General features: G+C 56.8%; 6 protein-coding genes across 6 annotated transcripts; 3 read left to right on the plus strand and 3 right to left on the minus strand.

The window, feature by feature from the left end:
• Positions 1-639: 639 nt before the first annotated feature.
• Positions 640-3,837, plus strand: GMORB2_4664 (uncharacterized protein; the record flags this gene model as incomplete). The annotated part of the gene is made up of 3 exons (XM_035466638.1): positions 640-2,000; positions 2,112-3,191; positions 3,279-3,837. 3 exons carry the CDS (start codon positions 640-642, stop codon positions 3,835-3,837), a joined length of 3,000 nt encoding a protein of 999 aa, XP_035318186.1.
• Positions 3,838-4,183: 346 nt separating this feature from the next.
• Positions 4,184-4,669, minus strand: GMORB2_4665 (Bladder cancer-related protein BC10; the record flags this gene model as incomplete). Its single annotated transcript, XM_035466639.1, has 1 exon — positions 4,184-4,669. One exon carries the CDS (start codon positions 4,667-4,669, stop codon positions 4,184-4,186), a length of 486 nt encoding a protein of 161 aa, XP_035318187.1.
• Positions 4,670-5,735: 1,066 nt separating this feature from the next.
• On the plus strand, positions 5,736-10,736 carry GMORB2_4666 (uncharacterized protein; the record flags this gene model as incomplete). Its single annotated transcript, XM_035466640.1, has 1 exon — positions 5,736-10,736. One exon carries the CDS (start codon positions 5,736-5,738, stop codon positions 10,734-10,736), a length of 5,001 nt encoding a protein of 1,666 aa, XP_035318188.1.
• Positions 10,737-13,836: 3,100 nt separating this feature from the next.
• Positions 13,837-15,064, plus strand: GMORB2_4667 (uncharacterized protein; the record flags this gene model as incomplete). Its single annotated transcript, XM_035466641.1, has 3 exons — positions 13,837-13,870; positions 13,987-14,188; positions 14,278-15,064. 3 exons carry the CDS (start codon positions 13,837-13,839, stop codon positions 15,062-15,064), a joined length of 1,023 nt encoding a protein of 340 aa, XP_035318189.1.
• A 396-nt stretch (positions 15,065-15,460) lies between these two features.
• GMORB2_4668 (D-arabinose 1-dehydrogenase, Zn-dependent alcohol dehydrogenase family) lies at positions 15,461-16,600 on the minus strand (the record flags this gene model as incomplete). Its single annotated transcript, XM_035466642.1, has 1 exon — positions 15,461-16,600. One exon carries the CDS (start codon positions 16,598-16,600, stop codon positions 15,461-15,463), a length of 1,140 nt encoding a protein of 379 aa, XP_035318190.1.
• A 2,570-nt stretch (positions 16,601-19,170) lies between these two features.
• GMORB2_4669 (R3H domain) lies at positions 19,171-21,051 on the minus strand (the record flags this gene model as incomplete). The annotated part of the gene is made up of 1 exon (XM_035466643.1): positions 19,171-21,051. The coding sequence occupies one exon, from the start codon at positions 21,049-21,051 to the stop codon at positions 19,171-19,173; it is 1,881 nt and encodes a 626-aa protein (XP_035318191.1).
• Between the last annotated feature and the right edge of the window lie 5,286 nt (positions 21,052-26,337).

Raw genomic sequence — 26,337 nt, forward strand, 5'->3', positions numbered from 1 at the left:
TATACGTGGAGAGTTCATCAGTGTCGGTGAAGAGGAGGAGAAGCAGGCCTCCCGGTTTGCTCTTTTCCATCGACACCCAACGTACTCGTTACATGTATTGACATTATAGTCATTTCCTCTCCACGCAACGATAGTAAATCGAATGGAATTCGTCATTTGGTCTATCCCCACGCCAAGGTTCACCTTTGTCAGGAACCGCGTGGAAGAGAATTCCGGTCGACTGCCACACTCCTCAAGAAGCCATACGACTATTTCTATTTCTCCGTAACAAGCCATCTAGCGGATGGAACCGTGAGACACGGATGAGATAGTCTGTCGCATCTCCCACCCGGCGTGAGGTGTGACCAGCCGTTGCCCCAGCAACATCATAAACAAAAGACACTTAATCTGGAATATTCAAGGGCAGCCCACAGCCAACCGACAAATTGCAACCCACCCCCCCTCCCCTTAGACCACATCTCTGTTCGCTTCTTCTTTTGTGTCTCTGTGTGCGTGTGTGTGACCCCGTCCAGCTGTCAGTTTGGTCATCTTTCGTGTTTTCCCCCTGTTTTTTTTTTGGCCTTCTTCCCTGCTTGCGTTACCCTGTTGTTTTGTTGTTATTTACTTGTACATACCGTACATCCTTCTACATACATCCCAATGTCGCCCCTCCAGAACACCGATGTTGACTTGGACTCTGTCACACACCGAGATCCCGAGGAGGCAGACCACCAAGATCTTTCCAGCGGACAAGACGACGATTACGAAGAAGAAGACTCCTGGGTTGCGAAGATTAGAGGAGGTGGAGATGATAATTCTCCGATTGATGCCACCGACTCCAACATGAATAAGGCTAGTACCCCCGTCGGCAGCCAGGCAGACGGACCGACCCAGCATTCCAGCAAAGAAGTCGAGACCGATGCTGACTCCATGCTCCAGAACCTCGAGGCTGGCACCGGCCGAGCTGTCGACGACCAACAAGACCAGGTGGATGACGCTGCTCCATCCCGTGGTAGAAGACGCAGCAGCGTCAGCAATTACTCTACCGATGCACCCGAGGAGACGGACGATTACCCCTCCCGCCGCGAGACGGACGCCACGGACAGTACATGGGATCGCCATCATGATGGCCGGGGGGGAGAAGAGGAAGGTTATGGGGGCGAACATGAGACTGAGGACTCCGTGTCCCGCCGTGAGTCCGGTGCTTCGCAGGGAACATATGAATCGAACCGCCGCCGCTCGGAGTACACATACGACGAGGGTACTGAAGGCGGTGAAGATAGTCTAGCGCACCGAGAGGACGATGATGCCCAGGGCCCATACTCACGGCGTGAGTCTGGTGCCGAGACCGGGGACGACAGCCTTGCATACGACAAGGGCATGGAAGGCGGTGAGGCGAGCCTCGTGTCCGATGAAGAAGACGGCACTCGGGCCCTCAGGTCCCAGAAAGAGAAGGAAGCCGGCCATAAATCTGAAGCTCGTGAGTCTCTGGCCCAGGATCACTCCATTCACGATCAGTCTTTTGCCGACGATCACTCTACCCACGAGTATATGGCGGAGGGTGACTCTATCCGCGAATCGGTCGAGTTCGAGACCCATGACGAAAACGAGCCGGACGAGGATCGAACGGGCCCAGAGGAGGGCGGCGACAGCGGTAGCTCGCACCACGACAACGAGGACAACGTCTTCAGCGACCACAGCCCTCGCAGCTCCTTTGGCTCGTTATCCAACCCCGACCACAACAAGAGGGACATGTCGGTGCAGCTTGACGATGACGCTGCGATGACGCAGCGGTCAAAATCGCCGCGCATGTCCGAAATTTCACGCTACGAAGATGATGAGGACCAGGAGGAGGTCTTTGTGTCGACGGTCAGGGGTACGCCCCGACCGCCGTTTCGGTCACCATCGTCGGTCAGGGCCATGCAGATGTCATCGCCACCGCCGAGCGTTGTCGGGTCGTCGAGGCCGGGAAAGCGCCAGAACGCCGGCTCGAGGCTCGAGTCACCGCGCTCATCGACCCAGTACTCACCCAAGAGGACGCCTCCCCGGTTCAAGAGGAACACTCCCCCGCTGGTGCTCCTCCATGCCACACTGCTCCCTCTACGGTGGCCCTGGGGCCACGTGCTCGACAGCTTCCCCGAAGACGAGCTGTCTGATGGAGCCAAGAGCCTCCGCGGCGCCTGGAGGCTGCTGCAGGACCGCATGGGTGACACTGTCTGCGAGCGCGGCATCCTGCTCCCGCACCCCCAGAATGACTTCGAGGTGCTCGAGGAGCGTATCGTCGAGGCGCTGGAGCTTCCTCTGCGGAAGAGGGCCCGTATCCTCGAGTGCGGCCACTATCTCGGCCCGTCCAACGAGATGACCCTCTCCGAGGACGAGGACAGCGAAGATGACGAAGACCAATACCGCAGGGGCTCGGCCACGACGAGGCGCAATGATGACAGCGGTGCTCACTGGTGCGGCACGTGCCAGTCTGAGATCCGCTTCGACGCCCTCGGCGCCGCAAAGGTGTTCCGCGTCAAGGTCTACGCCAGCAACGGCCTGGTCAAGGCTGGCGCGTGGGAGGCTTGCTGGAAGGACATGGAGCGCGTCGATGTCGAGGTTGAGCCCATTGTCGAGCCCCACCTCCACGAGGAGCTCGTCCGTCTCGATACGGCCGTTCAGCAGGTTGATCTCGATCACGCAGAGGTCGAACACGAGCACGCCATCCACCAGCAACCCCACGAACAGCCGTACTTCGAACGCGGGGCCACTCCCGTCCCGCACGCCTCGAGCGTCTCACCACCACCGCCGGACCGCATGCCCACCGCCGAACCGGGCCGTCGCTGGGCGGACGAGCAGCGCATCCGCGACACGTACGGAAGCACGCCCCCAATCTCCGCTGCCCACCGCGACTCGTACCGCTCCACCTCGGAGGTCCCGCGCGCCGCTTCCACTGTGCCGCCCGCGTCCGTCTCGGAGGATGCCTGCCACGAGACGCCCATCTCCCCATCAGCCGAGGCCTTTGCGCGTCGCGAGGACAACTCCCTGACGGATCTCCTCGTCCAAACCATCAGAGTCATGCTGGCCGACCGCAAGAACGTCTTGATCTTCCTCATGAGCGTGTTGGTCCTCGTGCTGGCCGTTCGTGGCGGCAGATCCTCCGACTCGGTCCAGTTCCCCAGCAGCACCACCATCTTCCCCGCGCCTTTCCTCCAAGAGCCGCCGCGCCAGTACGGCAAGGAGGAGCCTCCCCTGACGGTCACGGTCACGCAGATGCAGCAGCAGCAGCAGCAGCAGACAGCGACGGCTGCCGCTAGCCCGTCAGCTTTTGACGTTGCCCCCCATGACCCCTGCCAGACGGTTGGTGTGACGATGGTAGCCGATGAGGTTGTTCGTGCTATCGAGGAGCCCATTGCTGCCCAGTCTGCCCTCCCTGCCATCGAGGCATCCGCGGAGGAACACGGGGCGGCAGAGGGAGAAGAGCCTGTTCAGTCCGAGGTGGTGGAAGATGCGGCCGAGTCTACGCTGCCTTCGCCCGAGGCCAACCGGGAGGAGGAGGAGGAGGAGGAGGAGGAGGAGGAGGAGGAGGAGGAGGAGGAGGAGGAGGAGGAGCGAGAAGGTCTTGAAGAGGACGTCACCCCGTCCGAGATAGAAGAAGACATTGCCGAGCCTACTGCGTCTTCGGTCGAAGTGACAGAGGATGTGGAGGATGTGGAGGGAGCGGAGGCAGCACAGCCATCTGTGGAGCCTGCCATGGACATTACGAACCATGGGGAGGAAGAAGAGGAGAGGATGCCAGAGTTCTCTATCGAGCCCACCACGGACGAAGTGGAGGAGGTCGACGAGGTTATGGAGACGGAGGAGGGTGAGCTTTGAAGGCAGGGCGAAGGGATCGGTCGGTAACCTTTGGTCTCTTTCGGCCTTTTCTCTCATCTTTCCCTTTGTTTGGAACGAAATCACGATGGATTTGAGTCTCGCTTCTTCTTCTTCCTTTTTTTCTTTTTGCGATGCCCCGAATATGAGACGAACATGTAATTAGTAGAGATTGACACAGCGTATATTATAAATGCCCGTATAGCCAGACGTCGGAAATGACCGTTCGTTTGTGACTGCCCCTTGTTTCGTCGAGAGAGATCGACACGTCTGACGTGATTCATTGAGAGCTAAATTATGTGCAACATGATGTAATGGCTCACGATGAATGTGCATCGCCAGCGCATGGTTACAACTGTATCTTGAGATCGAGGGCCTGGATGGTCCATTCCCGGCCCCCTAGGAGCATCCTGAGCCATTGTATACCCAGGCCCGTCCATTCCTGCGGTACGGCGGCAGCAGCATCGGACGAATTCGAGAGGTAGTTTTCGCTAGCCTTCCACGCGGGATGGGCACAGGCGGCAGCGGCGGCGGTGCAGGCGCTTGTCGTGCCCGCGGCCGGGCTCAGCGGTCGAGGGGCGTACCAGTCCAGGGCGGAGAAGTCAAAGAAGCACCGCTCAGACCAGTTGCACGAGGTGAAGAAGAGGATGAGGAGGAGGAGGGAGCAGTAGACGCATGGCCGGTTGAGGAAGTAGGTGCACACGAGGAAGAGGAGGATGAAGGCGGGCGAGGCGTTGGTCGGGATGAAGAGGAGGGGAAGCCAGCTGCGCGCGCACGTGTCAATCTTGATATTCTCCTTCGTCGGTCCCGGGGAACGTAGGCGGCATGATAGCATGATTGATCGGATACGACGGGGACTCACCTTCGGAGGCAAAACATGCTGAGCGACGGTGTAAAAAATTGATCACCGAGCGTTGACCTTGGAATAGCGGTTGGGGAGTGTGTGTGTGTGGGGGGGGGGGATGAAGGTGACGACGGGAGTTTGGAGGGCTGATCGATGACGGTGATCACGTTATGTCATCCGGGGAACGTCCAGTGTTACTGGCGTTTTTTTGTTGTTGTTTTTTTTTTCGAGGTCTCCTCCTATTGACCGCCTACTATCTGGCGTCCCTACAGGCACACTCGTCGTGGTACTCGTTACGAGGGATAGCCAGCACTGCCAGCTGTCAGGCCAGACTGCTGCTGTTACAGCTGGTACTACATGCAGTGATGGTATGAAATCATGGAAGCCCAATTGACGGCTCTCGGATAATCGATGGAACGACGACGCTGACCATCAGGTGATGGTCTTCAGGCTTCAGGCTGTAGGTCCCCAAGGATGAGATGGAAGAGCCGTCCTCTTTAGTCTTAGGGGATGGGAGCCCGGACGGGAAAGCTAGCCTTATACCGTAGGCCACAGTCACAAGACTCAAAGGGGGGAGTCTACAGGCGATTGTAGCAACTGGGTCTCCACTGTTGGTCCCCCCACGACTGGCTCCTGAGGCGCCACCTCACTTTGCCCAAAAGTCCCCACTCTTGTTTCTCGTTGGGCTGCTACGCCTCTCGCTTTTTTTTTTTTTTTTAATCTTTCTATGGCCTTTGCTTGTTCTACTACGTAGTTGAGCCATAACTCCTCCACTGCTTCAACCATCTCTCTCTCTCTCTCTCCATTGCAATAGCAGTCTTGGGAGGGAGCGTCGAGGAGAGAGAGCTATTTCTCTTCTTTTCCCTTGATCAATATACCTCCCTAACTGCCCTTCCTCTTCTAGGCGCAGACGAATTTTCTTCTCTTGACGACTCTTTGCTGTTTTTTTTTTGTTTGTTTTGCTTTCCTTGCTTTTTCTCTTATTTTTTTTTTTGCCCCAGGAGCTCTCTGTCACCGCCTTGTCGGGAATCGAAGAAGGGGAGGGGGAAAAAATAGAATGGACCACCTTCCTCCGGCACCAACGCCGCCTGTCAACAACGGAAACATCAGCAACATGGCATCAAGTAATCAGGATCGTACGGCCAACTTGCTCAATCTGCTCAAGTTCAACAGCGGTGGCGGCGGTGCTCCCCAGCCGCAGCGTCAGCACCCTCTGGCCATTCAGCAGACGGCATCGCAGCAGCAGCCGCAGCAGCAGCAGCAGCAGCAGCAGGTCCCGTCCCAGCCCCCTTCTGGTCAACAGTCGCCCAGGGACCAGCACCCTGCTCAGCAGCACATGTCCCCGACTCAGCTGTACGAGCAGCCTACCCAGAGCCACCATCACGAGCTCAGCTCTCCCCAGAGTCAGCAATTTGCCGCTCCCATCCACGCGCCGGCCCCGGCAGCTGCTGATCCCACCGGCCTGCTCGCCGCCCTCATGCGTGGTGCCCACGACTCCAGCTCGCCCGCTCCCCAGCCGCATCAGCATCAGACCCAGGCCTCTGAGCACCACGAGGTGCAGCCTGCCGTATCTCAGCCCGCACCCGAGCCCCATCAGAATGCCTTCCGCAGTGACTCGCCGCCTCCGGACGAGACCAAGTCGTTCCTTCTCAACCTGCTCAACCGCCCCAAGCCTGGCCAGAACGAGCAGTCGCTCATGACCGAATCCTCCACGCGCTCCAGCAATGATACCCCCCAGTCCCCCGACGGTACTAGCCAGCTCCTCTCGCACCCTTCGCGCCCCAGCGATGCTTATGCCGCTGCCAGGGAGTACCAGGCCAAGATGCACCGTAGCTCTGGTGGTCAGTCTGGCTATGACCCGACCGGTTACGAGCAGTCCGGTTACGGTCAGTCTGGATACGATCAGCAGCAGCCTCAGCCGCCCTATGCGTACCCTGCCAGCGGCCAGCAGCACCAGCATCAGCAGCAGCAGCCGCAGCAGCACCAGCATCAGCAGCAGCCGCAGCAGCCGCAGCAGCAGGCGGATATCAACGCTCTGTACCAGCAGCTCATTGGCAACCTGACCACCCAGCAATCGCCGTCGCACTCTGTGGCTGCCACCAAGGATCACCAGGCCTCCCCTGCCGGCTCTACCCACAGCGCTGTCGTGAGCCCGCATGACCTCCAGAGGCAGAGGCTCGATCGCACCTCCTCGCTTCACTCTCATCAATCCCAGACCGTCTCCCACCCGGCTGCCGCAAAGCAGACCCCCCCATCCGACGATTTCGATCGCTACGCTGCCCCCGAGGCGCCTAAGGAGTCCGTCTCGGACGCCATCTCCGACATTGCCAGCAAGGTTGACAGAGATGCTCGCCAGGCTCTCGAGAGGGCCGAGAGTGAGATGACCCAGGCCGAGCTTGCCGAGGAGCTCGACCAGAGGCTCAATGCCGACTCGGACACGGAGTTTACCCACGCCAGGGCTCTCCGCAACGATGTCGACAGCCACGACGACAACGTCAATATCTTCGATGATCCGATCCCCGATGAGGCTGTCGAGACCGCTCACGAGATCGTCGAGGCCGCCCACGATGCCGTCGACGATGCCGCTGCTCAGGAGGGCGTGGCCGACAGCTGGGAGAGCGCTGACCAGGATGACATTGTCGTCATCGAGGAGCCCCCCGTCAAGGTCTTCAACTTTCCTATGAAGCCCTGGATCTCCATGACCCTCAAGGAGGGTACCACCGACCCGAGGCCCGAGTTCCGCGACGAGGCCATCATGGACATTGCCCGTCTCAAGAAGGAGTTTGACCAGATGGACCGCAACCTCTACACGGCCTCGCCCAACTACATGACCTACGGCATGTCCAAGCAGGGTGGTCTGCGTGTCATCCGCCAGGACGACGGCAAGGACGCCAAGGTCTTCACCGACACCAAGGACCGCATCTTCAACGTGGCCATGTCGGTCACGCCCAACGACTACACCGGCGTCTACAGAGAGGCCATAATCGGTACCGGTATCAGCGGTACCGTGTACTGGGTGCAGATCCGTGACGGTGACAAGGACCACATCGAGGACGCTCACCTGGAGCAGTGCGGATTCGCCCTGCCTCCCATGGGCTCGTCCGAGGGCGATACGCCTGGCGGCGTCCTCAAGACACGCGCCCGCGCTTCTACGAGCCACCCCGAGTTCTTCGCCGTCGGCCGCGGTAAGACCATCAACGTGGTCTGGCCGTCGTACGTGATGCAGAGCGATCTGTTCCGGCCTGGCCACGACCGCGTCGTCGACGTCGACAGACTCTCGCGCCAGTGCTCTCTGAAGATCAACACGGGCAAGGCCGGCAAGGACTTTGCCTTTAGCCAGGACGACACCGTCATCGTCTCGCTCGACAAGTCGGGCCGTGTCAAGTTCTGGGATGCGAGGGACCTGACGGCCGCCAAGGAGGACGGCGACCCGCGCCACCCGATGCCGGCGCACTCCTCGCTGGAGGTCAAGGAGCCGCTCATGACCCTGAGCAGCACGCCCGAGGGCGACAGGGCCTGGCCCACGTCCGTTCTGCTCCTCGACAAGCAGCGCCCCTATCAGAAGCGCAGCGCCCTGCGCTACATGATTGTCGGCATGAAGCAGAACCACACGCTGCAGCTCTGGGACCTCGCCCTGGGCAAGCCCGTCCAGGAGTTCAACCTGCCGCATAGCAAGGAGTCGGACGCTGTCTGCAGTGTCATGTACCACGCATCGTCGGGCATGATCGTAATCGGCCACCCGACTCGCAACTCCATCTACTTTGCGCACCTCTCGGCCCCCAAGTATAACCTGAAGAGTGTCAGCCAGGCCGAGTACATGCAGCGCCTCGTCGCTCAGGACACGTCGATCCCGCAGCCGGATAGTACCGCTGTGATCAGCGGGGTCCGCGAGTACTCCTTCGAGAACCGCGGCATCCTGCGCAGCCTGGACATGCTGTCCAACCCGGCCATGATCCAGGACACGGACGAGCCCACCCTGTTTGAGCTCTACGCCATGCACTCCAAGGGCGTCGCCTGCGTCCTGGTCAAGCAGCGTGAGCTCGGCTGGTCCAAGGACAACAAGGTGCTGTCTGCCGTCGACGCCGTCACCGAGGGCGTCATCACCGTCTCCAAGCTCAAGTCGCCCGAGGCCACGCCGATCCCCGCCGGTCCCGTTTCCGCCATCGAGAGCTCCCAGCCGCCGACGTCCCGTGTCGGTGCGGCGCGCCCGGCGGCCGTCGCCAAGGACTCCTCGCCTCCGTCTGCGCAGCTGTCCGAGTCCGCACCCATGTCCAGGGCTAAGAGCGAGGCTAGGGACACGGAGCCTCAGTCCTCCAAGGAGAATGCGCCGGAGAAGCCGGAGCGCAGGTCTCGTAAGAAGAAGGCCGCCGCCGCCGCCACCGCCGGCGGTAACCAGGCGGACGCGGCCACCAACGGCAACGGCAACGGCAAGTCGGACAAGACGGTCTCGGCCGACGCCCTGGACGCCGTCGTGTCGGGCATGGAGACGCGGCTGGGCACCAGCCTGGCCGACACCTTCAAGGCGTCCCTCAAGAACCTCCACGGGAAGATCGACGACGGCGCCAAGGCCCGCGAGGACAGCTTCAACCAGCACCAGCTCAAGCTGCTCGACATGGTCTCGAGCGTCCTCAACGACAACACGCAGAAGGTCCTCGAGGCCCTGGTCCACCAGCAGTTCACGGACCTGGTCATCCCGGCCATTGGCGACAAGGCGGCCTCGGCCGTCAACGACGTCGTCAGGAACAAGCTCCAGCCTCACGTGTCGTCGACCGTCCACAAGGAGATCCAGGCGTCGCTCCCCCACGCGCTCGGACGCTCGCTCCGATCCGACGACTTCGTCGGCAACCTTTCGGACCGCGTGGTGGCGGCGGTCAACCGGGACCTCCTGGCCTCGCTCACGCCGGCCCTCGCGTCGATGGCATCGCAGTCGGCCCGGCAGGCGTCTCAGGAGCTGCGCCAGCAGTACAACGACCAGTTTGAGCGCCTGAGCGCCCAGCGTGCGGCCGACTCGGCCAAGATTGACCAGCTCAACTCGTGCGTGCAGCAGCTGACGGGCATGATGTCGACCATGGCGGCGTCGCAGTCATCGATGCACGCCGAGCTCGTCAAGCTCAGGAAGTCTCCCGTCCACGAGCTCCCCGGCGTCCCCGGTCAGTCCCAGGCGCAGCCTCCCTACCAGCAGCAGTACGCGCCGATGGCGGCCCCTCAGCAGGGACCCATGACGGCGGCCGGCAAGCCTCAGCCCGGCAGCCACCAGGGAAGCTACGGGGCCAGCCAGTCCCAGGGCTACCTGGGTAGCCCGTCTCAGTACGAGCGCGGCTCTCAGGGCTCGGCCGCCGTCCCGCAGCCGCAGCCGCAGCCGCAGCCGCAGCAGCAGCAGCAGCAGCAGCAGCAGCAGCAGTTCCACCCGACCCAGCAGCACCGCCAGCCTATCCCGGGTGCCTACGGAAACCAGGCACCGGTGGGCGAACCCGAGATGGACGAGGACCTCCTCCAGAGGATCCGCGCCATCGAGCAGGCCATACAGGATGGCCACCTCCAGGATGCCATGATTCAGTGGATCCAGAGCGGACGTGAGGAGGACATCTTCCGCCGCAGTCTCTCGCGGTACCCGCCGGCCAAGTTTGAGGCCCTCCCGCCTCTGATGCTACTGGTGGTGATTGCTACCATCTCCAAGAACATCAGGCCGAACCCGCGGCTCAAGGAGGAGGTGGACTGGATCGAGATGGCCATCAGGGCTTTCTGCTCCGACATTGCCAGCCACGTAGGTTCTTCCCCTCCCCCCATCCTGTCGACCTACGTCTCGGCGCGGCAGACGTCTTCTTCTTCTTCGGTACTGACTTGCGAGAAGGAATGGGATAAGCAGAACCGCGAGGTGGCCCGCAGCACATCGCAGACCATGAGTATGCTGATCGGACGCGTGAGGCTCCTCATTGACGGCATGCAGGACGGATTCCCTACGGACCCGTTCCTAGCCAAGGTCGACAGGGCCAAGCTCGAATGGATCGTGCAGATGGCCGACAACATCCTCACATCGTTTGGTGTCATGGCTCACTAAGAGTGAGGAGAAGAGGAGAAAAGAAGAGCCGGGACACGGCGCCTCTCATCTCGTTATCCCTCACAATCTCTCCCCTGAGCTCGGAGTCTGGCGATCCCCCCTCTCCCACCCCTGAACCCCCCGAATGCTTGCCGATGGATATGTCATCGTCCGTTCTCTTATTCTCTTTCTTTTTTTTTCCTTGGTTTCTATTTCGGTCTCACCCTCGTTCCCTCACGCAGTGTGGATCGAAGGGGGTTTTGTGAGGCCGTGATGACTGGATGAATCATCATATGAACGGGCAAGAGAGAGATGAGATATGATCTTGTTCCTCTTCTTGTTTTTTTCTTTCTTTTTCTTTCCGACTTCTCTCTTCTCTTCCTCTCCTTTCTTATCTGTTCATCTGCTGTGTGCAGTGCACGAAAGAAGAGGAAGAGATGGATGACGAGGGAGTCTAGTTTTAGATACGGGGATGGGGTCTTACTCTGTACACAGGAATGATTTTTTTTTTTTTTTTTACTAGTCTTGTTCTCTCTTGTTTCCTTTCATTTCTCTTGATGGGACTACATTTCCACTTTGTCTTGTCGAGATAGTGTAGGATTGTTTTCATAACTCACGTTTTATGCGAATCTTTTTTTTCCACTCCCTCTCACCCCATATACTTGGTTGTCCCGATTCTCGAACTCGAGTGTGCCTTGGGGCCTTGAACGGCCACGCAGCGTACAGGCATCATCACATGTATGTGATGTGTTGCAGAGTGCAAGATTGTTTCGATACGAAGTCGAGTTGTTGCGCCTACGAGTACACGCATGTGAAGGTAGTAGCAATACGGAGTACAGAGTACGATAACGGCAAGTACACGTAACGAGTGTTTTAGTACATGCAGACAAGACTGGAAGTTGAGAACGATACGGGGGGGAGGAGAATGAATGAAGAGAGAGGGAAAAAAAAACCCAACGTAACGAAGATGTAATTACAGAAAAGTTATTGCAGAAAATATAATTACAGAAAATAGGATTACAGAAAGAATGAGAGAATGAGAGGGAAAAAAAAAAGTATATACGAGATCTCCCACAGCTCGGGATTGGCTCACGTAATACTTCGTACGTGTAATCTGTACTTCGTATAATGTAATAATTACCGATTACTCCATACGGAGTACAGATCACTCCATACGGAGTACAGATTGCTCCGTATGGGATAATCTGTGCAAGAAGACGGGAAGTGGCGCGTCTCTTCTTTCCGGGACACAATAGGATACCGAATCCCGGTAATGGGGGGTCGCAGACGCGCAAGTTGGCCGGGATGACTACAGAGTATTACTCGCGCGGTACATGTCAGTCTGGTCGACTACAATCCATCTGCTCACTCTATCCATCATCATTCATCATCTCCTTGCCCTTTTGCCTCCCCCCCTCCCCACTTTTCTCTATGACTTCTTCCCTGTCTCTCTATACATGTTTTTTTTTTTTTTTTTTTGAGATTCCCCCCCCGCCCCCTTTTTTTCACGAGGACTTCTGTTATCACATTGTTGGTCCCATGTGGCTTCTTCTGTGGCGTTAGTGGCTGGCAAGCCCCTGATGACTTTTAATCCCCGGAGGCTGTCAATCACCTTGTGCCATATTACTTGATTCCTCCCCCCCCCCCCCCCCCCCCCCCCCCCCCCCCCCCCCCGAGGTTGTCGGTCAGAGAAGAGAGATATTGTTCCCGTTCGATCCCGACAAGGAACAGGGTGTTTTTTTTTTTTACGTCGACACTGACGATAGGCCACGGGGATAAGCTGTAGATACATATATATATATATATATGCGTGCGTGCGTGCGTGTGTGTGTGTGTCTGCGAGTTGAAGAGGTTTGCTTTGGAGGCCTGAGGCGGAGGCCCCGGACCGGAATAACCATTCTACGGCATCTGAACGATGCTTGCGTGTGCAGACAGCAATCCATACATGAGATAAAGCGGTCGTGGGTATGGATCACATGAAAAAAAAAAAAATGAAAAAAGACCCTTAGGAGTCACTTTTAAGAAGTCGATGCTAATACTCTGTACAGTCAATCTGACACACACACAAGCCCAGTTATGTAATGATAATTAATCTATCAACCAAGTGCCAAGTTCTTTATTCCTATATTTACTGCTCGTAACAACCGGGCAAACGCATCGTGGAAGAATACTATTCCCGGAACCGGACTCTGTCATAGTACAAGTTAAGGGGGGGGAGCACGGATCAACTTACGTAAGCGGGGCGTCCCTCGTATGTGCACGTACTGGCGATGACTTGGATGAAGTTGTCATGGCTTGAATAAAGACACTTGGCTTCTCTTCTCTACTACTCTGTCCCTCTTTCCAGTCCATCTCTCTCTGTCTCTGCTCGTACAGATCGAGTATTGGTTGCCTAGTATTGCATTGTAGATCATAAACCTTGATTGCTCGGATCAAGACACTTGGCTTCTTCACCTCTTCGACTCCTTCTCCCTCTCTGGTCCGTCCCTGACACTACGACTAGGAGAGAGACCGACATGACTAGCTGATGATAAAATGGGTCTGCATGCAATCCACCTGCACACCAAGGGGGTCCCAGTCATGTATGTATGTATTACTCCGTGCTTGGTATCATCATATGCAATGCGGAGCAATAATAGTGGCCAGAATGACTATTACGGAGTATCTACCTGCCGTGCACAGCCTGTGTACTAGTCATCTTGGCTACCCTGCTAAACCCTAGACTTTCAAGTGGACGGGGGACCTCTCGAGCGGAGGGGCCTGATGGGGAAGGGGGGAGAGGAAGCGGGGGTAGGGAGGGAGGGAGGCAGCCTGGAGGGAGGAAGGGGAAGAGAAAAAAGAAAAAGAAAAAAAAAAATAGGAAAAAAAAAAAAGGTTGAAACAGGGGTAGTACGGCAGTCTCTGTTCATCTGTGTAGCACGAGCTGTATGCATCCATCTCCCTTTCTTCCTTCCTCCTATCGTTCCTTTCCTTCTTCCCAACCTCGGGTTCTTTTCCTGCCACCCTATCGGTCTCTCTTTGCTGCTGTTGTCGTTGCTGTTTGTCATTGACATTGCTGCTGCCGTTGTCGTCATCGTTTGTTTGTCCTGTACGTCAATGACTTGAGAGAGAGGAGGATACAATGCATCTCTCCAAGGATGTAGTCGAGCCGGCCGGTAAGTTCTACCCGACTTCTTTTTTTGTCTTTTTCTTTTCTTTTTTTTCCCTCCTTCCCCTCCCACACCGAAGCTGACGTCTCCTCTCCCCTCTTCTTCTGCGAAAACGGAAACAGTCGTCGTCGGCATATTCACAGCAGGAGCACTCGCCAGTCGACGTCGGGGAAGGGCAAGGCTCTATCCCAAGAAGGCGGATGTCGACGCGGAGGACGGTCACGTCTCCCGGGGGGACACGCCTGCCAAACCCCCCCTTCACCTGCTGGCACGTTTCTGGACAAAGTTTCCCTTCCTGGAGGAGATATGGTATTGGCTCTTGACGTACTGGTGAGTTGGAGCCGGCACTCCGGGACTCTCTCCCTCCTCTCCTCTCCGATGGGCAACACCCGAGGACTGACAGCCCACCAAAGGGTCTACCAGCTCCTCCGCGCCCTCTCCGCCAGGATGATAGCAGGCGACCAAGCCGTCTTCGACACGGCGCGCCGGCACGCCCTCCAGGTCCTCCACCTCGAGAGCCTGCTGCACATCGACGTTGAGCGGTCCTTCCAGGAGGCCATCCTCACCCGCCACGCCTGGCTCGTCCCCTTCCTCGCCCAGATCTACTACGCCCACATCAGCGTGGGCGTCTGCTTCCTGGCCTACTCCTACACCTACTGTCCGCGGGACGCCTACGTGCGCGTGCGCCGCACCCTGGCCCTCGACAACGCCGTCGCCTTCGTCGTCCTCACCCTCTGGAGGTGCTCCCCCCCGAGACTCCTGCCGGCCGAGTACGGCTTCGTCGACGTCCTCCACGGCGGCATGGCCAGCATGCCCGGCGCCGGCGCCGGCGATGCCCCCGGCGTGGGCGGCAGCGCCTGGACCAACAACCGCTTCCAGCTGACCATTGCCGCCATGCCGAGCCTGCACTTCGGCACCTCGCTCCTCCTCGGACTCTGGCTGTCGCGCTACTCCCCCCACCCTGCCGTGCGCGTCCTCGCCCTCCTGTGGCCGGCCGCCATGCTGCCCACCATCGTCGCCACCGCCAACCACTTCGTCACCGATGCCTTCGTCGGCGCGCTCATCCCCTGCTTCGGCTGGCGCTATGCTCACCTCCTGGCGCGGTTGGCCCCGCTGCAGGATCGTCTCTTCAGGCCTGTCCGCGTCGCCATCGGTCTCGAGGCCGAATACCACGATGGGAAGGGGAACACCCTGGACTGATGCCGTCCCCCTTCCTCTTCTCCCCCTCCTTCTATCGCTCTTTCTTCGCTCTTCATTCTTGTCTCTTCTCATCTTGCCCTTCGCACCTCCCTCTCTCCCTCCCTCTCTTTCTCTCTCTCTCTCCCTCTCTTTCTCTCTCTCTCTCTCTCTCTCTCTCTCTCTCTCTCTCTCTCTCATATGATGTGCATCATCTCATTGCACCGCATCGACAACCGTCATAAAAAGGATAAACCGAGCACTGTCTTCAGTTTTTATTTTTTTATTGTTTATTTTTCATATATCTTATAATGTGCATATATTGTATAGTATAGTACTCTGCTGTCCCTCCTCTCAGACTTGGGATTCTTCATCTTGTTTTACTTGGTCATACTTCACCTTGGTCCTTAGAATATTCCTCTACTTCTCCGCCACCCTGACAACCACCTTTCCAAAGTGCTGGCCATCGCGAAGATACTTGAAAGCCTCCTTAGCCTCTTCAAAGGCGAACACCTTGTCGACGACGGGGCGGATCTTCTTGGCATCGTAGAAGGCAATCATCTCCTCGAAGCGGTCGCGTGGACCGTTGAGGATGCCCTTGAGCGTGACGTTGCGCCTGAGCGCGAGGACGTTGACGTTGAGCCGGTTCTGGACGCCGCCGCTGCCGTCGTCGTCGCCGCCCCCTTCCTCCCCCTTGCCGCTCAGGTAGCCTATGCAGGCGATGGTGCCGCCGAAGGCGATGGAGTCGAAGCTCTTGCGCAGGGTGCGCTGCCCGCCCGTCTCGAAGATGAAGTCGGCGCCGCGCCGGCCCGTCGCGTCGAGCACCTGTTCCTGCCACTCCCAGTGGGTGCGGTAGTTGATGGCGGTCCCGGCCCCGAGCTGCTCGGCCCGCCTGAGCTTGTCGTCGGACGAGGACGTGACGATCGTCCTCAGGCCCGCGGCCTGGGCGATCTGCAGCCCCGCCACGGACACCCCGCCCGTCCCCTGGACCAGGAGCGTGGGCCTCTGCCGCCCCTCGCCGCCCTCGCCGTCGGACCTGGCCAGGTCGAGCGGTCTGCCCAGCGGCCTGAAGCCGTTGATGCTCATCCAGGCCGTCACCGCCGCGATGGGCAGGCAGCACGCCTCCTCGTCGCCGAGGTACTCGGGGCAGGCCACCAGCCCGTCGGCCGGGAAGACGCGGTACTCGGCCAGCACGCCCTGCAGCGGCAGGCCCAGCCCGCTCTCCATGTCCGACCCCTCCACCTGGCCCGTCAGGTGCGTCTGGAGGAAGATGGACAGCACGCGCGCCCCGACCGCGAACCTCCCGGACCTGGTCTCCACCACCTCACCGCACATGTCGGAGCAGGGCACCAAGGCCTCGCCCAGCGGGAGCGGGTCGTGGTGGTCGTACTCGCCACTGCACACCTCGGTGTCTCGGTAGTTGAGGCTCACCGCCCGGATCTTGACCACCACCTCTCCCTCCTTGGCTGACGGGATCGGCCCCACCGACGACACGAGCTGCAGCTTGTCGATGCCGTCCTGCGCAGTCGTCCACTGCCTAAACGTCGTAGACGAAGACATGACGGCTGAGGGAATGTCGGCGTTGCACCGACGGAAATTCGTATAAGAGAGAGCTATTGATGGGAATGTAAGGTATTTAATATCAAGTCGTCGCTGCTGCTACTGCTATGACGAAGGGAGGGGGGGGGGGGGGGGAGTGGTCCAACTACGATTTGAACGGGCAGTGTAGTGATGTAGTGACAGTCGCCACTGACAGTGGGGGGGTCTGGACTGTACGACGTGGGGGAGGGGAGGAGAGGGGGAGGAGAGGAGAGGGGAGGAGAGGGGAGGGGGGGAGGACGCTGTCTCGTGCAACTCTCTCTGTCCTCTCTGTCTCTCTCATCTCTTCTCGTTATGAAGGAGAGAGAAGAGAAAAGTCCTCTTCCGTCTTTTGTCGTTTTTTTCGCTCGATGCTGCCGATTACTCTTTTTTTATATCTCTCTCGTTCTCATGTTGAGCAAATATTACAAGTTGTATTCAAAACTACCTACTTGCACTCGAGGAGGGATAAAGCTCCTCCTCATTACGTATTGGCAATTACACAATACTCGGGGGGGGGGGGGGGGGGGGGGAGAAGAATGAAAAGAAGAATGAAAAGAAGAATGAAAAGAATGAAAAAAAAAATAAAAAGAATTAAAAAAAAAAAAACCCAAACCCCCCCTCCCCCCTCTGAATAGGACGGACCGTACGAGTCAAACTCTCCCCCCTCCTCCCTCATGTCTAATCAATCTCAAGATATCTCCATCGTCATCAGCCATCATCCCCAACAGACAACAGACGTGTAGATTACAGAGGGGGGGGGGAGAAAAAGTAGGCACCAAACAACCTGGAATTTTGTTTGTTTTGTTTTGTTTTTTATTGGAAAAATTCAGAGCCATTCATTCTTTTCTGCCGTCTCACATTTGCCGCCGCGCCGTCCCCATCACGACCCATCTAATACATCTTTTCAACAACTCTCTCTCTCTCTCTCTTCCAACAACTGTGTATGCCTTTCTCCTACTCCTCGTATTCGATAAGAGTACAAGAGGGAAAAAAAGAAGAGGAAGAAGATTGAAAAACTAAGCCAGCCAGCTTTGCTGCCAACTCTGATAATGACGACCCTGTAAGTCAAGGGAAACAGCCAAGTCCCAACCCGAGGAGGACCAGACAAGAAGCTCAAGTGGGCGTGCGGACTCGGGGAAAAAAATTGAATTCGACAAGAGAGGCCAGACAGATTGTACAGCATGAGCAAAAGGTAGTCCCAAGAAACAGAGCCATTAAAACAGATGGAGAGAAAAAAAATTAAAGCGCAATAGATAAAATAAATGTCAGAAATAAAACAATATAACTTTCTCTTCTTCCTCTTCTGAAACGCGCACATCATTCCCCTTTTATTTTCCGTACCGCCCCTCTCTCCCCTCCCTCCCTCCCATATAATCCTTTTATTTGTCGTCTTTCTTTGCTTCCATCACCCATCACCCATCCCATCAACCCGGGGGTCACCGATCTGTCCGGTTTCGCTCACTCTCTAACTCTTGAAAGTGGGCAGTCGCTCCAGCGCAGACGATAAACCCGGATGGTCCATTAGTCAACTCCTCTCCTCCTCTCGGATAGGCATCATCATCGGTTTCGTCAATCCGCAATGCCTTCTTTTTTTGAATTTTTTGTTTCAGTTGTTGGTTGTTGTAAGAAGACGAAAACAAAGACAAACAAAAAGTGAAAAACGCCCAAGATGCAAAATAACATGTAGGAAAAGGTGGAAGCATGACAGTCGGGTGAAGCTGCGCGTTGTCCGTCACCGAAGCAGCCCCTCCAAATAAAACTTTGTATCATCCAAAAAAGCAAACCCTTCCTTCTTTCTTTTTGTTGCTGCGTGTCATCTGACCTGTTGCCGCAAGCGGTCATGTCAAGAACACGCAAGAGGTAAATGTAGAGCCGGTGTAGCTGCTGCTGCTGTCTAGACATAAAGTCGTGAAAGCGTCATCGTCGTCAAGTAGTCTCGGGATAATAAAAAAAAACTCTTGTCCGGTACAGTGCCCAGGGTCCAGAGTGCCTTCGTGAGGGGGGGGGGGGGGGGGGGGGGGGGGGGGTGTGCGTGTGCCGGGGGAGAAGCACCGACGTGCCAGTCGAGTCCGCTCATATTTCGAAGCAGTCCCATATGGCTATTATATTTTATATTACCACCCCATCGCTTTCGCCTCGTCTTTCGACGAGACCATGGCTGACCATGATGAGGGAAAGACCTGAGGAGAGCTGTATATGCACACGCCCAATAGCCACATGCGATTCTGGTGCCCTTGGCGATTCATCCATGCGGCGTTCATCATCATCGTTAATAAACAAAACAAGACATAAAGAGAAGCTCAGAGAGAGAAAAATCACACGGAACCGACAGAGGGACGCATCAGGGGTGTGAGCAATCGATGTTGGCAGGTCATAGAGGGGTTCTCATGTGCAGCCTGATGAGCACTTTACATGCCAGCATTGCTCATCACCTTAGTGGTATCTCGATGCACCCCCCGTCGGGTTCGCAGCGACGCGAGCTCCGTTATCAGACGAATCTGGAGTTGCAACAGGTCAGCACTCCCCTCTGCATACGCACCCCCCCCACCTTACCCCGGAAGATGGGTTTCCATCGTGATAGTGTAGGGATCAGACTCACCACTTCCACGAGCCACGTGTCCGTTGGCTCGGCGTCCGCCGAACCCTCCGGTGTTCTCCCACTCGGGGCCGCGGGGCTGCCTCTCGGGTGCACCCTTGGCGTTGGTACCGCTGGCTCCGGGTCGCTGGCTGCCTATGGCTCCGGGCGTGCTGCGTGCCTGCGACTGCAGCGCGTTGGCGTCGAACGACCCGAGGTTCAGGCTGTTGAGGCCGCCGATCAAGCTGTTGCCGTTGTCTCGGGGGCCAGGCGTGCCGGTGCTGCCCTGGTGGGACGACGTCATGTACTCGCTGAAGCGAGCCGAAGCGCCGCCCATGCCGCCCCCCGGCGCCAGGTAGCTGGACGAAGCCTGGGAGGGGCTCGGAGTGAAGGATCTGAGATCGGCAAAGCTCTTGGCGGCGCGGAGGTTGTTGGGGACGCTGCCGGCCCCGTCGGGGCTGCCGGGGATCTCGAGCGTGGGGTTCTGCCTCATGACGCTGGCGTAGTTGCCGCTGGCGGCACGCGCATCCCTGTCGGCGGCAAAGTCGAACGTGGCGGCACGGCTGAGGCCCCGCTTGTGCATGTCGAGCGTGCTGGCGGGAGGCGGGGGGGCGTTGATGGTCGGCGACGGCTGACGCTTCAGCACCGTGAGCTGGCGGTGGTCGGCCTCACCCATGGACTGGTGCTCCAGGCCCATGTGGTGGGCGAGGATGTGTATCGATCGACGGTGCTCGGGGGCGATACCGGGAGGGAAGACGAGGACTTCACGGCTGTCGTCACGCTTGAACATGGCAAGCTCGGTGTAGAAGTCGAGCGTCTGGGGGTCGTTGAGGTCCACATCTGTTTCCTTCTCATGAGTCCATGCAGGCCATCCAACGGTGGCGGCGAACTTACCTAGCTGTATGGCTCCTCGCGGTGGCTGCTGCTGCTGGGGCGGCTGCTGCTGCTGCTGCTGCTGCTGCTGCTGCTGCGACTGGGACATGGCGCCCAGGGATTGTATGGAGCTCTGCTGATGCAGCAGAGGTGCGCGGTGCTGCTCCTCGAGCTGACCACGCCGCTCCCTCTTCTCACGCTCGATGCGCTCCCGCTCGGCTTCGGGCAGCATCTTCTTGTACTCGACGCGAAGCTTCCTGCCGTGGACGTCCATGCCGTTCATGGCCTCGATGACAATCCTAGTGTCCTCGGCCGACTGAAAGTTTGCAAAGGCGAGGCCGCGGAAAACGCCATTGTCAAAGTGGTAGTTGAAGGCATAGGGCTGGGGCAGCTGCATCTCCAGCATGATGGACGCCAACGTCTCCTTGCGGACGGCAAAGGGTATGTTCTTAATCACGATGGCCGTGGGGATGAGCTGGTCGCCATCAGAGGGAGAAGGGCGGAGATCACTGGGCGAAGCGTGGGTGCCCGGGTGATCGACGCGCATGCCACCGTTGCCCATGCCGGTCCCATTGAGGCCGCCGGGGAAGCCCTGGAGCGCTGGGGAGAATCCCATGCTCTGGTCTGTCCAGTTCTGGGGCAGGGCAGCACGGCGGTTGACGCTGCGCTGCCTGTTGGGCCCGTTGACGGCCCCGTTCACCGTGGCGGCGCCGCCGGCGACAGGGTTGAAGTTCCAGGGCTGCTGGCTGGCGTCCAGCAGGTAGCTGGGCATGCCTCCAGGCATGTCCATGCCACGGGGGAACCCGGCGCCGGATCGGTCGCCGTACATGGAAGGCGAGAGGACCGTGTCAAATGGGCGCTGAGCTTGCCTGGGGAGCGACAGTCCGGGTCCGAAGCCGCCGTAGTTCTGTCGTGTCCCCGGAGACCGATTTGCGGGCGTACCGTAGTCCAGGTAGCCCAGATCTTGCTGTTGCTGGGCCATGTTTCCGTCGACGGCCGACTTGTCGATGCTACGCAACGTCACTCTAGCAGCGTTCAGGGATAGGGTAGGGAGGAAGGAGTCGATCTCTGCGTCCCGATTTCCTGTCTTGATCTGAGTCAAGGTGGAGGAATGTGAAGGGAGCGTCTATAAGCAGGAGGCTCGGCACGGCATGGACCGCCAGCTCAAGGTCGTCGGGACGTCTGCTGTTATTATCAGCTGCAGTCAGTCAAGACGCTGCCTAGTGGCGAACTGGTCGTTGACTCGAAGGGCGGGACGCGGGACGCGGGACGCGGTCGCTGAGCAGAAAAGAAAAAAAGAAAAGAAAAGAGCTCCTTGCAGGGCAGGAGATGGATCGGGAGAAGATGAGCTCCGTCGTGAGAATAGACTTGTTGGTCGTCGTGCAAGTTAGACAATCCAGTCGTATGGTCCACCGCTCCGGCGCACAGGTCGGAGATGAACAGGGGTAAAGGAAGATGGCCCAAAAAATTCGGGAGAGTTGAATCGATCCAGTCCCTGTTGGCAGGAAGAATAAGGCGAGATAAAATGAAGAATAGCAGAAGCAGGCCAGCAGCCGGCTCTTCTACTTGTTCACAGACACCGGGTCTCCGACTGGCGCAGCACTCGTTCCAGTAGGGAGGGGCGATGCTCGCAGGACGGCCAGGTTGGAGACGTATTCGGGTATGGGAGAAACTCAGTCCTAGCAGGGGGGCGCAGCCGTGGGAAGTCGTCAGGTTAAACGTTCGTCTTCGTCGTGTCCGACTCGTCAGCTGAGTCGGAGAGGGGAGAGGTAAAAGGGGAGAGGGAGGGAGGAGGGAGGAGAGGGGGGGGAGATCTCGAGAAAAGCAGAAGGAGGAAGGAAGGGAAAAGGAAGGGTAACCCGGGAAATGGAAAGAAAGGAAAATGGACGATGGGGAAAAATTAAGAGCCTGGGATGGATGGGCTGGGCTGAGAGGCGGAGGAGGGGGCGATGGGATTGGACAGAAGCCGGAATGGAGAGAAAAGGAGAAGAATGGCGAGGCAGGTTACAATGGATAGGCGGGAGGGTTTAGGGGGTTATCCTGGTTAGCCTAGTGGATGTCTAGGGGCCTACTCTAGGGGGCTTGCTCTTTAGGGGGCCTGCTCCTTGGGGGGAGAGGGGGGGGGGAGGCTAACCTCTAGGTAGCCACATGCGATGGATCCATCGGTGGATGGATCTTAGGGGGACGGTTCAGTGCTGTCTAGGGGACTCAGTTCAAGTTGACCGGGGATTGGTCCCGGGGAGGAGAGGAATCTATCGCTAGGTGCACTGTGCCATTTCCACTTGTGTACGTATACGGAGTACTCCGTACTGGGCGTGTCAGTGACGGCTTCGAGCTACTACAGACAGGTAGAGGTGCAAGGTGATGGTGCCCTGGTCCAAGTGATTTACACATCGAGCTTCGGCGTTGAATGTTTCCCCTGCCGGTGATGATGGCAATGTAATCGTAATATTAATACCTACAGCTTGACCGTACAGGGAGGATTGAAGAAGAAGAAGAAAACAGATACAGTGCCGTAATAGAGCACGGGTACTCGTACGTTGTCGCCTTTTAATACAATTGCCCAGCAGTAATATCATCCAGTCCACTCGTAATAACGGCTGAGCGGGTGCGGTATGGTACGGTTACGGTACGGTAATACGGTACGGTACGGTGCGGTGCGGTGCGGTGCGGTGCGATGCGGATAGGATTGCCCCTGAGTCCTGAGTCCTGTCTGATGAGTCTTGAGATCCATGCGACGACTGCTATCAAGTAATATTACTACCCGTACGGGTAGGTCATATCAGTACTATTACCGTCAAAGCCCGGGCATGCCCAAGTGGCTCGAACGGTTAAGATTGCTTCCTGATCAGTGACGGTCTCAGCGGTGCCAAGAAGGCGTGGTCGACCCAGAGGGGAGAGAGAGAGGGGGGGGGGGGAGAGATGCAGGGTCGATGTCGATGTCTGATGTTTGATCATGGTGAGGAAAGCCGAAAGGCAAACATGAGAAATTGAATCGCAGAAACACACAAACCTAGCCCGATCAGGCGATCTATACCTGACAAGGCACCGTACGAGTATCATTCCTCTTCGGCGGCGGCACCTGCAAATCCATCCTTGACGACCGCCATATTGTCGACTGCGCGTCCGCGGCCGTTGCCCTCATGAGCAGGCTATAGTCAACCGCCACACCGTTCGGCCTAGACAGTGGCGGTGGTGGTCAGTGATGACCTCAACTGACCGATCCTGCGAACAGGAGGATGGAGATGCCGAAGGAAAGGGGGTGAGTCGGTGATGCGTTGCCTAATCAGGTTAGATTTCGCGTCTGCAGTTCGACTTTGATGTTTTGCGTCTCGACGCTCAACGGTAAGACCACTGGACCCTGCGAGCTCAATGAAATGCTTTGGGTCAGGGGACGTCGACACAGCGAGTCCTTATTATTACTCCTGACACTCCTGGCCAGGTAATTACGAGTACTCGTAGACGGCATGTTTCGTTCCAGACTCTCTCTCTCTCTCTCTGACTCTCTCTCTCCAACTCTCCCTCTCCAACTCTCTCCCTCTCCAACTCTCTCCCTCTCCAACTCTCTTCTCTCTCTCTGACTCTCCCTCTGACTCTCTACGACTCTCTCTCTCTCTCTCTCTATCATATCGTACGAGCAAAACAGGCTCTCTACTTCGTATTGCTCACACATGATGTACGGGTGTGGACTTGCTGCTGCGAAATGCTGGCACCCGTAGATGAGAAGAGAGAGAGAGAGGGGGGGGGCTCTGGTAATAGTACAGTGTATTCTTGTATTGGTGATGACGGGAACACTGTGTGTCCGTGTCTGTACCTGGCCAGGTTGCGACTGCTCATCATATAAAAGGAATGTTAATGGATGACTGTGACGAGCTGTGTTCCTTTGCGAATATGATCAACGACGGCTTCCTGATCATGTTCCAATCTACCCAGCGAATCCATCAAGATGTTCTCGTCCTAGTCGCCGTTCCCACGTCTCCACCTGTATTGATCACGGATAGATTATTATAATAATAAATAATATACCAGATGAGAGAGGAAGCCTACAGGCTACAGATTGCATCCAATGTCATCCAACATCCCGTCCCCGCCATTCTGCTCGATACTAAAATAACTAATTAGACCACGCACGAGTCTACGACTACAGATTACTACTAGTACGGGTACTATTCCGTAGTATCATCACACTGCCCGCGAGTACGTACATAGAGACAGTCCCCTTATAAGTTATCGTCACGACGACCGGCGGCAGGTAGTTGCCCAGTGCCAATCTACATACATGCAGCATGACTCTCATCATTCTTTTCTTTTCTTTCCTTTCTTTCCTTTTTTTTTTCTACCGCAAAGCCTTGGAGTGGGCATCGTCAAGAAGACTAAACAAGGCCATTATCAGTACATGCATGTACTCTATTGTTTTACTCGGTATCACTCTCTAATGTTACTTAATGTGATCCAATATTCATCTCGTCCTCCCACGCTACATGTATTATTACAGCCTACGGGCCGCCCATCAGGGGAGAGACAGAGACAGGGAACAGAGACAGACAGAGAGAGAGAGAGAGAGAGACTTGGAAGCCGTTCATAATCCGTACTTGGTCCGTATTACTCGTTATTACTCGGTACATGTGTAGTATTAGCATTAAAGACATGTGTTGTGCATTTCAAACGGGCACCAACCGGGTCGCTCTGCCACCCTCCCGGCCAACCCCTGCACCTGCACCTCGACTGGCAGCCGTCACTCCATATGTCCGTACGGGTACCTGTATCGATGAATTCCTTCCTCTGTCCCGTCCCGGAATCTTGCCTGCTTTGCTCGTCGTTGCCGTCCGGGCAAACATTGATGCGTTTCTCGTAGCCTGCATCTTCATGCACAGAACCGCCAACGGAATACTCGCATATTGCATATGTATGTATGCAGCCCCATCTCGGGGGGGCGCATGCCGCCTCGACGTTTCTGCCCCCCCCCCCCCCCCGACTCTCTGTGATGATGATAATATCTATCTGTACAGGTTACTCGTACCCCGTCTATTACCATCCCACGAGTATTATTGATGCTAGCTCGTCACGTCCATATATGATGAGATGATATCTTCTATCCCTCGTGGTAATATCGCAGGCTTCGCAGCAACCTCACCACCGCCATCACTCATCACCAGCACTTTGACCCCTTTTTCTCTCTCTCTCTTTTTTTTCTCATCCCGATACACACGCACACACGCACGCACACCCCTTGCGCCGACCCGGGAAATAATAGATTATACCCCTTCCCTTATTGGTTGACGATCACCAGTCCCGAGAAAAGGGGCGAGCATGGATCTTGGCTTCATGGCCATGGATGATTGACCCAAAACGGCCCGTTGGTGGGATGGAGCCTCAATACGCATGTACATGTACGACTATCGCTGCCTCCTCATCGCCGCGTTTGCTTGTATGCGTACTCACTCGTACTCGTTACATGCAATATACACATTTTGTCATATAATACCACCACTTCCTCCCCCCCCCTCCCCCCTCCCCCCTCCCCTGGCTACCGTTTTCACGGACGGTGCAGAGCAGGGCCATCATCATATCATACGTAATTGTTTATTTTTACTGTGTGACAAGGGGTTCAACGCAAAGGATCCACGCCCCTTCTTGGCATACAGTACGGTGTAGTCACGTTTACAAGTATCTGCTCATATCATTACTATAATCCTCATATACGAGTACGGATACACTAAAACGAGTATTACATGTGGTCTATCAGTAATCCGTACCCGGCTGTCTGTCTCCACGACAATCCTGCCCAGTAGACTCTGGTCACTATGACGGATGAGCAGTCATGGATACATTGTAGCTTTCCCGCCTCACTTTGTGAGGTTGTGGCAGCGTAACCACTGTTAACCACGGAATGAGGTACCTTGGCCCTCACGGGTGCTCGAACTCTGTACGAGTAGAGGGACTCCTTGAGAGCAACTTGTTTTGGCTCTCACCTTGATTCCCCCTCTCGTGTCTATATGCTTTATCACCATCCGTCCGTCCTCCCCGTCACCGAGCAATCATAATCATCTTTCCCGTACGCCGTGTCTCCTCATCACTCCGTACGGGTAGATTCCGTATGCAATGCAAAAAAAGTCATGAGGTTTTGAACCAACCTCCCCCCCTTCCCCCCCTCCCCCCCCCGTCTTATTCAAATTTGACATTCAACACATTGATACACCGTATTACCTGCGACTCCTGCTCCTTTGGTGTACATCACCCCTCCACACATCAAGGTCGGGTCACACGG

This window comes from Geosmithia morbida (genome assembly GCF_012550715.1).
Source record: "Geosmithia morbida isolate 1262 chromosome Unknown scaffold_22, whole genome shotgun sequence".
Classification (NCBI taxonomy): Eukaryota; Fungi; Ascomycota; class Sordariomycetes; order Hypocreales; family Bionectriaceae; genus Geosmithia; species Geosmithia morbida.